Source organism: Thunnus albacares, chromosome 1 (genome assembly GCF_914725855.1).
Source record: "Thunnus albacares chromosome 1, fThuAlb1.1, whole genome shotgun sequence".
Lineage (NCBI taxonomy): Eukaryota > Metazoa > Chordata > Actinopteri > Scombriformes > Scombridae > Thunnus > Thunnus albacares.
In genome coordinates this window covers 23672548-23689020 of record NC_058106.1, presented here as the reverse complement: position 1 = coordinate 23689020, position 16473 = coordinate 23672548, and the positions used below count along the sequence as shown (strand labels likewise).

The following is a 16473-nucleotide window of genomic DNA, read 5'->3' as shown; positions in this document are numbered from 1 at the left end:
AATATACAGTATTAGCCATGTAAAGCTGCTGGACATATTTCCTGCAGGGCCTTTTAATAGAGTTTTCACAGTGTTACCAATGGAGCCTAAACAACAACAAGATGTCTAACATTATGCTGGCACCTCTGGGGACTGAAGAGGAAACTGCCATCATATAAAACACTGTTTCAGAACAGGACTGTAGAAAAGTCAGGGGTCGGGGTATTTTATCATCTCGGCTTTATTGCAGAACCTGTTTATATTGCGACTCCTCCACTATGCATGTTTCTATATTTGCCATAAAACCCCTTGCTGTAAAGCATTAGGCTGGAGATATATTTGCTTTTTAACCACACATTCGTGTAGACAACCAGCTGCATCGTGAACGTTATTGTTCACATACTTGCTTATGTATTTTGCGTGTTACTGGAGGATTCCACTAGAGGGCACACCAGAGAAATAAAGATACAAACAAAACTTCCAGATTTGCATGATGTAAACAATAAACACGGTGACACTGGAGGAGGTTACTATTTTGTGAATTTTGAGATACAGACTTGTTTCCATTTATTTTTGCAGGTTTCAATATTAACTTCTAAAATGGTACAGATCTCACACCAGCTGTTCTGACAAGCATTTTTGTTACTGTGCAGCAGCAATGAGACATCATGTGGGTGATTGCACACTTGGTCTATTAATTTGTGCTCAAAACTTTCTGCCAGCGTTGTTGCTGCTGACCTGCCTGCTGACCCCTGACTCTTGCTGACATGTAGTGTTAATTTGTAAGGATGTGCACAACCAACACTCCAAATGGACTCAGGATACGTGAAGCAGCCATCATGTGCACGTGAACCTGTAGTTAAAAGCAAGTATATCTCTGGCTTTACTCTGGAACTGTTATAACGACCAAACATGACTCACTCATATACATATGACATCTCCCCTTTTTTTTTGGTTACTTCAGGAACAACACATTTTCCACCTAAACAGTAAACTACAACAATATACAAGATACCAACCAAAATAACACTAATTTACATTAAGCCATCCCTTTAAACTTAAACATGTGTTCTGTAAACATTTAGCTTTCTTCTTTGGTAATCACATTCTTTCTGTTAACTCAATTGCAAGTGTCAATAAAACTTAAATATTTCCTTTCAGAAAGCTCTATGCAATTACCTTAATTAAAACCATATCAAATTATGTAACATCAATGTCTCTCTTAACTGTTACTGTAACTGTTCAATACGGGCATTTAAATGTTTTACTGTACAAATGTTCCAACATAAACAAAACACTTTCCAAGAATCCACTCCATCTGACTGACTCAGACTGCTGAAGCCTCATATTAGCATTAAATAAACTAATATGTTTGCACAAAATGAGGACTGTGGATTTTGTTCCCCCTTAAAGCAACTACAAGGAGTTTTTAACTGATTATGAAACAGTCTCCATTTAATACTGACCTACATAAGGAAATGAGACCATCAGCGAGTAGATTGGCTATTTCTATATAGTTACTCTAAATGCCTGCCATCAGGTCAGATTCCCCACAAAATCAAACAAAATGATTTATGGCACACAGACTGGAAGAGCCTTTGTTCACATCACATGTAGCATTGTAGCATGAGGGAGTACAAAGATGTTACTAGGACAACATTTGATAACGTTAAAAGTAAAGTTAGACTTGTCAGCTCCCTGACTCATTTTTAAAAAGATGAGAGAAAAAGAGAGAGAGCGCAAGCAAGCTGAGAGCACGAGAGAGAGAGAGCAGCAGTGGTCGAATGAGCTGGAGAGTGAATGAAGAGAGGGAGTGGCAGTAGCGAGCGCAAAGCAGTGAATGAGAGAAATAAAATGTTATTTTCTGATTGTTTTTACATTCTAAAGCACAAATAAACATGCTCACACTTCCACACAACCCTGTGGGAAGGTTCTGTGTTGCCAGATTTGGTATGAATGCAGCATTACGTGTAACCTTGGTGTATGAACGGCACTACAACAAAGTTTACTTTGTTTCACCATCATCATATTACTATTAGTCTTACATAGCCACAAATAGATACATTACCTCATCACTATGCATCCTGCAAACAGCTGTGTTTAATAAAGAAAAATAGTATTAAAAATAAGTTGTGTCTTTCTTTTACTCGCTTCCAAAACAAATGCACGTGCTAGCCAGATCAAGGTCTTTATGACACGATGCGGTGGTGCTCATGGGAAATGCAGTCTTCACTATTGCTTTTGTACACAGGGGCCGCCAAAATCAACACAAAACAAAAGTTCCTTTTAGTAACTTCAACTTACATTGTAAACACATTTGGAAGGTATCTTCTAATGGTCAATATAAACAGGAGGAATGATAACAGGAAGAAAAAACCTGTTTAAATGTTCACATGGGCACCTGACTATTATTTTAAGACAGACTTGAAAAATAAAGAGCATATCTTTTAATTTAATTCCCACCAGTGTAAATCAGTGTTAATATTAGGACAATGAATGTTTTAATGTTTATTAATGTTAAAAAACAAGTTTTACCATTAAAACAGTTGTGTCAGCTACTGCAAATTACAAAGCACAATGGATGCTGTTGTTCTCTGAAACAACAAATAGGGACTGTTTTATCAGACTTATTAACCTAATATTTAGTTTTTGAGAGATAATGAAAACTGCAGAAAGGGACTAGTACTGTAGTTCCTGATTTAGTTCCTGAGTTTAGTTGGTCAAAAATGAGTGAGGCTTGATTTAGAGCTGTGCAAAAAAACAACAGCATAACCGAAAAATTGTGCCCTGATGATTAAGGAGAAGTATGTTTCTCTGCATGATTCTGACTGGTACATATTTTCAAGCCAAAAACACAACACAATGTGTGTGTGTGTTTGCATGTGTGAGTCAGTTTGCCTGGATGTGGGTGTGTTTTTGAGTACCTTGACCCTGCTGACAGCCTCCTGGGCCTGCATCATGCGTATGTTCTTGGAGGGGTTCCTCTCAGACAGCAGCTGAGTGGAGCCCAGGTAGTTAGCAGCAAAGATAATTCCATCAATCAGGTCTTCTGGCTCGCAGGGTCCTGGGACTGGGCCAGGGAGAGGAAGAGAGGGTGGTGATTAACGGGGAGACACTGGGAAGGACAGAGTGCGGTTAGACTGAAGAGGTCGGGTGTGCGGTGGAGAGGGTATTGTAATCACTGCAGTCAACATGCGGTGTGGAGAAACAGAGCCAAACACTGTCACTCTGGAGATTGAGAGATGGCGATAACAGGCTCGGTGAGCAGTGAGATGGCCACTGGCTGTGAACTGATGGAGGTGCGGTGCTGGGAGGAGGTTGGGCTGAGATTAATCTGCGTCTGTGATATGGAGATGTGGACTCTCAGACACCCACTCAGGGACACAATGCACTGTCATGATCTGAAGGAGCAGACAGGCAGCTAAGCCCCTCACACATTATTAGACCTAGCATCTGCCCAGAGGCAGGGAAAGAGCAGCAGAAGAATTATATCAGGCCTGAATAGGGACAGACTGAAGGCAAAGCAAATCTTGGACTCCTTCCATGCAATTACAATATTTTGATTTCATCATCAAACAGGTGTGCAGACAGATTAACTTACCATCGACAAAGCTGGGGAACGATGCAACCTTCTTTGTTGGCTGGAAGACAAAAACAGGATATGATGGATCAGTCACTGTGAATAGGTTTACAATGAACTAAGCATGTCTCTACTATCTCAAATAAACCAATCAAAATGTTGACGTTTCATTCAGTTTATGTAGGCTGTCAAGTGTTACATGAAGGCTAGGATGTGCTGCTTTTTTTAATGTACAATTAAGCAGTAAATCATATATATCTAATTTAGGGAGTGGATCTAAATCAGGCTTAGACTGATGTGTGATGTGTCCACATTTTTGACATGATGCACTGTGACACCTGCTGATTCACCTCAAGAGAAATCAGAAAACATGGATGAGAAGAGACAAAGTAAAGTAGCATCCCACCCAGTAAAACTTTCTGTCTTTATTAAAACAATGAGGAGGGAGTTTTTAGTTATAAATTAACAATTACATTTTGTGGCTTTTCAATACTTTCAAGATTACATAACAGAGATTCATCTCAGACCCTCCATTAAACTGCAAAATGACTCATATTCTGTGAGAGTCCCTTCTTCTATTTTGGTTGGTAGTTGATTTTCAGTAATTGCTTGTATAACAAATTCTGTGTGAGCAACTTGATGCTTAAAATTTGGCACAACATGATACATCTGAAAACAATATATGAATTACCCTATACAACTACTACAATGGTGTTTTGTTTTTATGACTTTTCTCCAGTGAAGCTAATGCCCTCGCGTGGCTTAAAAGATCAATCACACATAATAGCTTTGACATTCACAGAATTCGGTGACATGTGGAGACACAAACAGCTAAACAACTGGCAGACAAAGACCGAGTATAAATTTGAATGGAAGAAGAATGAGGATCAATTACAAACAACGCAGGAACTCTAACAGAAATGAATAATCTTAACTGTGACACTCTTGATCTCTGTAAAGAAATTCCCTTTGCTGATTTTACTAAACATTCAGACATTTCTGTTTTTTCTTCCTGCCCCACATTCACACAGTTACATGTATTTACACATTGATACTTTAACTGCTGCAGAAACTGGATGTATGCGCTATGCTCAAGGGCACTGCAAAAGTGGGTGTATAGAGAGCGCAAAGCCTTACTCATCCACTTCACACATTCCCATTTCTGTGGGAGGTGGAAGAGAAAGGATATAAAGAAAGGGGGAGGAAGTTATAGACAAGAGATGGTTACGTAGAGAGCTGTAATTCATGCTCAGATTAAAACACTGCACACTTCACATTCAAAAGTTTTACTCCACTCAAGGACAAGGCGGCGTGGGCGGAGCCTGTACAGGAAACATCCACCACAGACATCTCCGTGAAAAATGGCCCTCATAAAACCGCAGGCAGACACGCTGCTCAATTACCGGGACGCCATCACGCCGTAAGCAGAGGACATGAGCTGAGGTTGTAATTACACAATTACTCATTACTCAGACACACTCATGCACACACACACACACACACACATGTTCGCACAGGGACACACACATAAACAACAATATTCTCTGTCGAAAGTGACCTAGCTACAAATTTACACGATTATGAAGGAACACTGTGACATTAAAACCCAGCAACATCTTACCTCTGGTACATTGTTGTTCTCCAGGGGGACATTGAGGTCGGAGCGCTGCTGTTTTCTGGGTTGCTCTGCACCATTGCTCACCTGGCAGGTCAACACAGAAGAACAGGTGCAAGCAAAAAGAAGATCAGAATAGTATAGAACAAGAGTAAAATTATATAAACTAAGCTGTTGTTTCCTGTTGCTGGTTGGTTGGGCGGCAGGTTAAAATAAAAGTAATGTGACTCACACGTGGGAGGTTTTGAATGTGTAGGTAGGTCAGCTACAAACAACGATGGAGACTGTATGCATGAGAGTACTGCACTGACAAAACTCTCAGAACTGCTAAGAAAGAGCCTGCTTATGCTGTTTAACGCGAGGAATTATTTATTTTAATGTGTTTACCTGCAATTAAAATAAATTTACATCCATTTAGAAGACCAAAGCTGATTCGGGTTCAAACTGTTGTAAGCTGGCACACGATTAAGTTCTGTCTTTCACTCGCCCTCCAGGCAGCCTTTTCCTTTGTCTCATCTCTCATCACATACATGGGTATATAAACTACACCCAGCACATAATCACATACAGGGAGGATTATATTTATTCCCTTGCATATCCATCTTGCAGTGCACAACTGCTCATTAACATTCAATCATATTACTGGCTTAAATGAAACCCTTCTGCCGATAAAATGTCCTCCTCCTCAGTGTGGCAGTGATGAAAAGTGAAAAAGTGAAATTCAGAGGAACAGGTCGTGCTGTTGAGCAGCTAATTACCACAGACATGACATCAGTGACCTCTTTTACGAAAAGAGAGCTAAACGTAAAGTCCTGATCAGTATTCATCGTGTTTTGTAACTCCGTTGCGCAAACAACCATTAAATTAATGAGATTCGTGTTGTTGTTTGGTGGGAAGGAATGCTAAACCATGTTGCTCTACAAAACTATACATATGTACAGAATTCCAAGTGAATCCAGCCAAATCTTTGTAAATGTCTTCATTAGTAATAAGAAATCTTAAAGAGGCTACATGTAGAATTTTATCATCAATAAATCACATCAATTTTAATCCATTAGCATAATTAACATTCACAAGACGACCATACAGAGGACAGACAGCTTTTATCAACATTGTACATGTGTACACAACAGAACAGATTTAGAAGGATTTGTTTGTAGCTGAGGGCACTCCTTTAATTACCCATCACATCGGCTTTAAGTTAATACTAAAATTAAATTAAATTATAATATAAAAATATAGTAAATATAAAATATAAAACATAAAATTAACTTATATTGTTTCCCACTTTTACTTACACAGCAGTAGTTGTGTTCTGTGTTTCTCACCAAAACACATACTGAATGCATTTCCTTCCTGATAAAACATTTGCAAAGCCATTAAAAAAATGTTTTAAATCCTACATTGTTTATATCCATTTTTAGTAGCTAGCAGTTGGCATATTGCTGTGTTTCTTTATGTATTACCACCACCAACTGTCATCAGCAGAATAGCGTGAAACCAACGGCAGAATGTGAATTGCACCACTCGCCCACTTGTACTGTATGTGCATCCTTGTGCACAAAACAAACAGAATAGGGACCCACGCATAAAGACATGGCTCTATAGCACAGAATACCTATAAGCTACAAGAAGCACTGCGACTGTCAGTTCCGTCACGGCGATCAGTGTTTCTATTACTGTGTGATACTGAGGACTCCCTCAACAATAAACTATTTTCATTACTTCCTCAACAACGATAATCGTAAAAAAATACATTATTTTCATTGTTTCATTTTGTGGGTAATACTCACTGTCTAATTGAAAGACATGAGAAAATTCCAATAAATTTAAAAACATTTCTAACGAGTAACATCAGATTTTAAGTGGTAATCTTCACTCAGATTTACTGGGCCTGGAAAATCAAATCATGTAACCTACAGAAAAGTGATGAAGAATATATTTATACACTTAACAGTGTGCATATGGACATACAGTATGTCTTAATAGAGGTCCTTAACAGAAATGTTTAATACAGGCTACTCTAATACTGGATACATAATACATAGTCATTAAACGTTGATGGATAAAAGTAGACCTATTTAGGGAAAGTCATGTACTAGAGTAATTAACTGCATACTGTACATTATAAATATGAAAATGGTTGCTATTAGTGGACCAACACTTTCTGTCATTAGGGAAAGTCCTAGAAACCAGCAGGAATACTAATAATGCAGAAAGGGAAATTTTATTACAGCCAAAATCAAATGTAATGAAGTAAAGGCTGAAGAAGCAAAAATTATTAGCGTGTCATGGAAAATGCGGTTTAAATGTTGAGGCTGCAAAAAACCTTGTCTCAGTAGTGATCATACCAACATAATTAATTTAACACTTACATACTGATGCTTATAATTTGTAGCATCATTTAAAATACATTTAAATGTACTATGCTTTCATCAAACACATCACACCAACAGAGTGTGTGTGGTCCTGACCTCCCTTTGTTTTGTAACTCTTTTGGCTTCATACTCTACAGCTCTTATTAAATTCCCTGTTGTCCTGGTTCATTCAAGGGTCATCTCAAAGTGGTGTACGGAGAACATTTCATCTCATAACAGAGGACTGAATGACCAAATCATCTCTGTGAGTCTGGGAGTCATCTGAATCTGCAGTGTACTGTACATACTTCCAATTTAATCTAGTTACACTATCTGACCCAGTTCTCTGCTACAAATGAGCTGCACACAGTGAACGTACGAACACATGTGCACACTGTGGAGCAGGTGTGTATCAGCATGACGCCCACAGAAGACTCTCTCTGTTCTGCTTTTACCATCTGACTTTTAAAAGATGGGGGAGCTGTGTGTGTGTTGGGGTCTATGAAGTGTGTATGGGTGTGCATTCATCCAGAGGGACAGCTCAAGGTAACATGGGGGAGGGGATGGAAATAGATGAGCAACATCTCACCTGTAACTCATCTCCAGCAGCTCCTTGCCACAAATCTCTTTTATATCACATCCAGAGGCGAGAGGCTCTGAACATATTAGAACTGTTGTGTTGATGCTGTTGTTAATATGTTCCTCCTTATCATATGTGTGCCTCTCTCTGTATTTGAAGTACTGATTCAACATATTAGAGATTGGGAACACTTCACTGGCTTTCAGTTGATTGGGAAATTGAACTAGTCTTGAATTTTCAAAACATTTTTCACTAAATTTAACTTAATGCTTAGCTTTTCACATAAGAAATGTTGACATGTCACAGTAGGAAAAGCACATGTGTAAATAATAACATGAATGATGGTTGAACTCCATTAAACTGCTTCAGTTGCAGGCTGATATTGTGCATGCTGATTAAGTGTCACACAGCCATGGCTTACTGGGACACTTGAATAGAACGGATGATTGTTAATGTCATTAGTAACACTTGTGGTTTTCCACAAGTGTTATGACAAGTGGTTTATTACAAGTCAAAATGTCTGCTGTGAAAAAGGCCTTTTAGCTTTTTTTAGTGGAGAGCGATAATCTTTTTTTTATACAGCTGAATAATTAATTGTTTTTAAATAGGAATCCACAGAAATTTCAAATCACTACAGCTACCATTTTAACTAGGCTTTAACACACATTATCAACAATTTCTTAACAAGCTGTAAGAGGTGAAATATTAATTCAGCGACTGTCAATTTTGTTGGCTGTCATCTAACTACAAAATGGGTGTTGTCTGGTGCTCTGTTCATATCAGTGTATTCTTCATACTGTACTATTTGTTTTCCTTGAAAAAGAAGCTCCGCTCTGGATCATTTTGACATTTGGAAAGATGGAAAGTGTTCAAAAAGAGCAAAAGTGGCGAATCTTTCTAAATAAACATTGTAGCTCATTACCTCACATCATTGTCATCTAGATTTTTATCATAGTGGTTTAAGTGAAAATTTTAAGTGCATCATTGTTTTAAGATTATCGACTAAATACCCTTGAACCAGGACCATCGGGATTGAAGTCTATGAAGCAGTCTGTATTGTCAGTGATGCTAATGTTAGCTCAAGCAGCTTAAGTGCACAGCTGTCAACAGTATCATAAGGGTTCGTCAGGTAAATATTTAATTGTACATTTAATTTATAGGCAATAATCTAAACTTAAATTGCAATTACAATATTGGTCAAATATTGGACATTTTCCCTGAATCATTTAGTTCTCCTTTTGGACTGAACAGACCAAATGAACAACCAAATCTGTATTTTCTTGCATACTCTTTGTTTCCTAATTGCTCATTATGTAGGATTGATGTTCTGGAAAAAAACAAACCAACGGGGATGCTGATACTGTAATTGGGTAAATGTTAACACGGTGAAATAATGACATTGTTTCTTAACCCTTCAAAAACAGCTCACCTGCTCCTGTTGCCATCTCTGTCTGTCTTCAGGGGAGCGTGGATGTGCCTTGATGCCCCTCTGAAGGTCAGGGTTGTTGTGGTGCATGGAGGGCAGGTTGAGGGACTTGGGCCTGCTGTCGTGACGGTGGTGAGCAGGGGGGTAGGGGGCTGCGTCAGGCGTGGTGTGAGGGTAGTCGCCTGGAGGGTCCTGTGCCAGTTCCTCTGGGCTTTGGTCAGTGCCGCTGCTTAGACTCCCCATGCTCATACTCATCTTGATCTCAGCAACAATTTGGTCAATGTCCTCCTCCGCCTCCTCCCCTGTCTCCCCCTCCACCACCAGCACCTTGCGGCCGCGGAACGGAGAGACTCGCACTGAGTTCCCATTGTCCTCTGGTGCATAGTAGTCTCCGGTGTAGGCCCGTCCATGTCTCTCCTCCTCGTCACCTTCCTCATCTTCTTCCTCATTAGGGCAGTACTCCTCGCTCTCTGCCTCCTCCTCTTCCTCCCTGTCAGCCTGTCGAGTGTGCAGGGTGTCTTGTAGGGAGGGTTGGTGGTGGTGATGATGGTGGTGGTGATGGTCCAGGATGGGTTCTGGTCGTCCATTGTATATTTGTTCGTCCGGATCTTGCTCCACCACCTCACAGCGAACCTCCCCTTCTCCCTCACCCCACTCCTCCACCATGTGCCTCTCTCGCCCCGCCCACTGCTCCTGCCTGTCTTGGCCCTCCTCTGTCCACTCCTCCCTCCCCTCCTCATCTCCCTCTCTCCACTCTTCTCTCACCTCCTCCTCTTCTTCTCTCCACTCTTCCCTCACTGCGCCTTCTCCCTCCTCGTCCTCCACCCATTCTTCCTCTCTCACCTCACCCTCCCCCTCCCCCTCTCCCTCCTCGGCCCAACCTTCCACAGCCTCCTGGCATTCATCAGTGTGGGCTTCACCCGGCTGCATGATGACGGCGCAGTCCGCTTGGCTGCGGCTGTGGCTGTGGTTACAGTCTCCCTGGCTACTGCAGTCCATACCTTCCAGGTAGCTGTCGTCCTCTGGGCAGTACCGGATGTAGTAAGTCACACCCTCGTCCTCCTCTGCCAGTCCTGGAGGGGTGTATGATCACAAACAGAAATATTTGTTAATATCTGGGGTTCCTTTGTTAAAAATCAAGTAGTGAATTATCGAACAATCACAGGCGCTTATTATCTCCATCAGGTGTAAGCCTGGAGGACCTGTTTGTGTGTGTGTGTTTGTTTGTGTGTGTGTGCGTGTGTGTATCTGTCCGCAGCTAATCTTGCATACTACTGGACCCATCAGCCTAATATTTTTTGTACATATTTATGACTGTATGCTCAATGGTTGTGGTCAAATAAATATTGATATGATTCCTTATGAGCCTGTCATAAAGCTTAGATTTTCATCTTTTCCGCAGTCCTCGCCATTTTAAAATATGCGTTATGACATAGCAAAAGACATTTCCAGCAATCGACTAGGCTATAAACAAGGCTTACCTAGTCTGTTGCAGGCCACTTTTTGGCCTTTGTCATGGCTCAAAAACTGACATCCATAGAAAACTTTGGTCTGCACTCTAGGGACTGCACTCCTCTATAGTTAGTGATTAGAATTGATAATATGTTCCCATTTACAACTGGTTACAAATTTGTAAAAGATCCTGATTAATTTAGGTTGCACTTGTCACTATCAATTACTCTTACTGATGACTCAATTGCAAACAGCTCTTTAACACTGGAATACAAGGGGGGATATTTACTAACCTTTCCTAATTTATATCCCAATTTAGCGGGGTATTTAGTAAGACTATAAATGTAAATGAGCCCAGTCGCAGTTCATCTATGTGTATCTAGTGTAGCTAAGCTGTTTTGCCACATGTTACACACAAATGGAGCACAAACTGTACAACTGTACTTGTAATACTGGTTGAAGAGAAAACATTTTCTGAACTGCAAACGTGTATTCATCCCATAAAATAAATACTATATATGAGGAAATATGTATAACTAGCTGCCCCAATCATATTGCACTGGACTGGACCTTCTGGGAGTCACTAAAAGTGAGAAAAAATATGCAGGAGGGACCTGCAGGAAAGTTGTGTGAAAAATTACAGACTGTTGCATTCCTATGCTTTTGTCTTGTGTGTCTCTCTCGCACACTTTTACACTTGCTTTTCCCAGATGTCAAATTTTAGATGCAATTTCCTCTGCCGCAGCGGTCAGTCGACGGTGCGGGTTCCACCATTCTTCTATTTAACCAGTGCAAAACCTTGGTGTGCTCCCGTAAATGAGGAGAAACACAATTTGGCTGTTGAGCGCATCAAAAAGGCCTGCAAGTCCTTAGTAAATATCCCTCTAGGTTTCCGAATTTGTTTTTATATGGGACTTCAGTCATGCTGCAAAAGAAATGATGTTTGACGTTGTGGGGACATACTGCCAAATTGCACCCTTGCTTGAATTCACACAAAAAAATATGCATGATTTCGGGTAACAGTGGCAGTGCTAAGAAGAATGAATATGTGAATTAGAAATGACTACTAGAAATGAATGGAGAATTCCGAATCAATGATAGAGGAACGGATAATCGAAAGGTAGGATGTGAAAATGATCTGTTTGACATTGCACTCACCGTCATCATAGTCCTCCTCATCCTCTGAGGTGTTGTTAATGTAGTCAGAGCTGGAGTCGTCATCCAGGCTGTCGGCTCCACCGTGGAAGTCTGCCTGGTCATGGTCATCTTGGTTACAGTCATGTTCTGGCGTGGAGGGTGTTGCAGGCCGCTGGTCCTCCAGTTCTGCATCTGCTTGGTTGGTGTATCGCTTCACTTCAACCTCTGCATCTACATCCACTTCTGGATGGTTGTGACCCACATCTTGACACTTGGGGGAAGAATATTGTGCCTTACAGGAACGGGGAAGGAGCTTTGGATCATGTGACTGTTTGGGGTAGCGGACTGGGCGTTGTCGAGGGCGGAGGGCTTTCAGGTCACATGACTCCGTAGGATGAGGGGCGGGACAGGAGGCGGGGACTGGAGCAGCCATATTGTTTCCTCCACTGGTCCCTGGCCTCTTCCTATGAGCCATGATTGGCGGTTTACAGGCCATGCATCGTTATCGGTTTGTTCCTAGGAGACAAATAAATACACAGAGGCAATGATTCAGAGCTAATTCAACATCAAAAACAACTGTTAATCAATTCATGGAGGTACACTTAAGATCATACAAGAAAAAGACTGAATAAAATAAAATGCTAAAGCCTGTAAGGACAATTGTGTTTGTTTGAGCAAACCAACAAAATTGTTCCCATCCCTCCATTTATCTCTCTCACTCTTTTTCTACACTTTGCATACAGCTGCAACATATTTTCGGTGCCAGACAATCTATTCTTGTAATTGAGCGAGAAAGTCCCTCGTTTACTTCATCCACATTCAGGGCAGCACTTTTGTGCTTACTTTGCACAACTTTGGCTTCAAATACCCAACAGCAGGCTCAATACATCACCCCAGCTAAGCTTTAGAACAATAGGTACAAAGAGTAAAGAGCCTTTCTAAGTATACTGCCTTCATACAAACTTAATGGGACACTACCACGCAAGGAATCAATAGTGAAATCAAGGTCATCTCCACGTAGGTGCTGCACATGTGCACTGATACCATTGGACTTATTGATCCTTCAGTAGCTTGCTGGCTGAAAATGGTCAACCAGGGAGACAATAAAGTCTACTGCTATACAAGACGTGGTTAAGTGGTGCAGGTGGGAAGAGAGTGAAGCATTTCTTTCTGTGGGTAGAAAGTAGCCAGATGGCCTGCACAAGATGATCCATAACCCCAATGCACATGTTTGCCCTTACATGAAGGCCTCTACCAAAACATTCAAGAGGCTCAACCTGTGTGTACCTGTTTCAGTCCAATGTGATTACTGTGATGAAACTTAGGGAAACAAACTCCTAACTTTACAATCCTTTGCTCTAAAACATTAGTAACCAAATTGCCTCAGTTAAGGCCAGACTTGTGAACAGATGGATATAAAGTATAGGCTTGTTTGCTCCTAGTGAACTGTGGATGTTATTAAAAAAGGTACTAACAAACAGATAAGATTATCCTACTGCATATATGATGAATGAATCCCATTACGGACATTGGAAAGAAACACACAAACATGCAAACTAGCATTCACACACACATACACACACACACACACACACACAAACAGATGCCAGGATTAGAGCATTTATAGTACTTTTCTTTTCTGTCAGGCACACCCTTCTGTGCCCTGTCATCCATTTTGTCGCCATCCCCACTCTGTTTTGCCATCCAGTTGCTATGAACAACTGCCCTCAGAGGGGTGTTGTTGCTGCTTTCCCCCCGTTTTCTTTCACCATAATTACATTTTCCATCACCAGTGATTACAGTGCTTAATTAGCTCTGCACAAGCTGGCACAAACACTACCCTCTAAAACACAAACACACAAATGCAGAGAGGACCTCACACAGACACACATGCACACAGTTGGTTGTTCCTCAGCTAGCCAAGTCAAGGGACTGAGATTACATGTGCACACAAAGCACATGTAGTGGGACTGACTGGCTCTTGCTGCTATAGGGCTCAAAACTGTCATGAAAAACAGAGAACGGAACTAGCGTGGAGGTTACTGATCACACATTATTTGTAAGTGGACACTCACACACACATTCTGTGCACCTGATGAAATATATGCAACATGTACATATACTGCAGAAATTTTGTCCGTTATTTTAAAAAGTGCAAAAATTGTTTTCAATCCGAACTTGTAACAGCAAGTTAAAAATCAGCTCAAACCTCAGCTTGTTAACATCTAGGAAATTTTGTATTGAATTAATCTCTTACCTGAGGTCCTGAGCTGGGATGTGGTGTACAATAGCAATGGGATCTAGTGTAACAACGGCCCCATCCTCCCTCCTCCCTCTTGTCTCTCCTTGCTCCTCCCTTCCCCCACCAGCTGCTGCACAGCATGCACCTCTCTGACTCCACCCTCCCTCCTCCTCCACATTATATCCCAGCATCCTCTTGTTGAAACCCGGCCCCGCCTTGTCCAATTCCCTGGAGCTGAGGGTAAGGATCGGTAACTATGGGTAACTGCATCTCCTGGGGACAGATACCCTTTGACCTCCTCTTTGTTGGCTTCCTTCATTCATAAGCTTTCGTTTTCTGGTGTGGTTCTGCCTGACTCCAGCAGTATTTGTTTTTTTTTCCTTTTAATGTTTTTTTGATTTGTCATGTTTTCCCGAGTGCCAGTACAACTGCCATGTAAATTTGGAAATCCTATAAGTCCCTGGGCAGGTGGCTTTTCCCCAATCTGCTTTGTCTGGCAAGTATTTCAGATGTGACTGTGTTTATTGAATTTGCATGCATTTGTACATGAATGGTAATACCATCATAACAAGACACGCAGGGGGATCTGTCCCACCTGTTTACCACCATTAAGACATATTGAAAAGGAATTATGATAGTACAACTATGCTTTGACACACAGGATATTTAAATGTAACTAATGCTGGTTTGTGTCTGCCCACTTTTACAAGATGAACAAGTAATTTTCTTCTTGTCTCTTAATTTGTTTATCTGTCCATTTATCAGCCAATCAATCACTCCCACTTCAAACTGAATGAGCTCAATCCTCCTTAAGCCTATACACATAAGCCTAACACTCCACTGCACTTACCATTACATGCAGGGTTTTTCCAGTAAATTTCTGACATAAATTCTGGACAAATTCATCAATTTTAGGTGTTCTTGGCTGAAAAATGGTAATGGCTATGCTTTGGTATTTCATCCAAACCACTTTGCGATTTGCTTCTCATTCACCCATTCACACACACACACACACACACACATACACACACACACACAGACATACATACCAATGGCAGCAAGCTACAGACGGGTGACAAATTAAAGGAAAAACTGGTACAGGCCTGAATGCTTGACCCCTACAGTGAGGGGATCCGGTGGCTCTATTATGCTGTGGGGGGCATTTTGCTGGCATAGTCTAGGTTCACTTGTCCCCTTAGAGGGAAGGGTCACTGCAAATCAATACAAAGTTTTTCTGAGTGGTCACCTTTATCCTATGATGAAACATTTCTATCCTAATGGGAGCGGTCTCTTCCAGGATGACAATGCCCCAATTCACAGGGAACAAGGGGTCACTGAATGGTTTGATGAGTATGAAAATGTTGTGAATCATATGCTATGGCCTTCGCAATCACCAGATCCAACCTAATCAAACACCTATGGGAGATTTTGAACTAAGGTGTTAGATAGCGCTCTCCACCACCATTATCAAAACACCAAATGAGGCAATATCTTTTTGAAGAATGGTGTTCTTCAGCCCTGGCATTGATTCTACAAGTCTCTGGAACGCTTCTGGAGGGATGAACACCAAATTATAACAGAGCTACCAGATCTCCTCAATGTAGAGATCAAGCATTCAGACCTGTATCAGTTTTCCTTTAATTTGTCACTCGTCTGTACCATGCAAGCTGCTGGCCTGACCATCGGGAACAATTTGGGGTTCAGTGCCTTGTCCAAGGACTCTTCAACATGTGGAGAGTAGGCACTGAGGATCAAACCACCAACTGCGTGGTTAGTGGACTACCTCCTGAGCCACAGCCACCCCGGCTAATTGTAACTCACAAATTTTAATCTCTAATGAATCCAGAGAGTCTTCTGCAGGTACTCTGCCCCGTGCTATTGATGAGCTGTTCCACAACTCCTTTATTAGCCAGATGTTTTGGGCAATTTTTGAGAGCTGACAGGAAAGGTCCTGGGTAAGCTAAGGACATTTACATTTACATTTATTCATTTGGCAGATGCTTTTGTCCAAAGTGAAATACAAATGAGGTACAAGGACATTGCGATTACATAGTCGGCTTCTTAAACCCCTAGGCCACTCGGACGTCCCCTCTTCCACAACTGTA

General features: G+C 41.2%; 1 protein-coding gene across 2 annotated transcripts in view; it reads right to left on the bottom strand.

Annotated features, from left to right (window-relative positions):
• The window catches only part of apba2b (amyloid beta (A4) precursor protein-binding, family A, member 2b), a 71323-nt gene that overhangs the window by 15896 nt on the left and 38954 nt on the right, over nt 1-16473 (bottom strand). Inside the window, exons 3-7 of one of the 2 annotated variants that reach the window (XM_044350743.1) lie at nt 12148-12642; nt 9541-10610; nt 5181-5261; nt 3581-3620; nt 2904-3049 (exon numbers count right to left, since the gene is read on the bottom strand). In XM_044350743.1, coding sequence (XP_044206678.1) covers nt 2904-3049; nt 3581-3620; nt 5181-5261; nt 9541-10610; nt 12148-12622 — 1812 coding nt within the window. In that variant the 5' untranslated portion in view covers nt 12623-12642. Of the gene's footprint in view, nt 1-2903; nt 3050-3580; nt 3621-5180; nt 5262-9540; nt 10611-12147; nt 12643-16473 lie in introns of those variants that run through there. The other variant, XM_044350751.1, reaches the window with a different exon arrangement.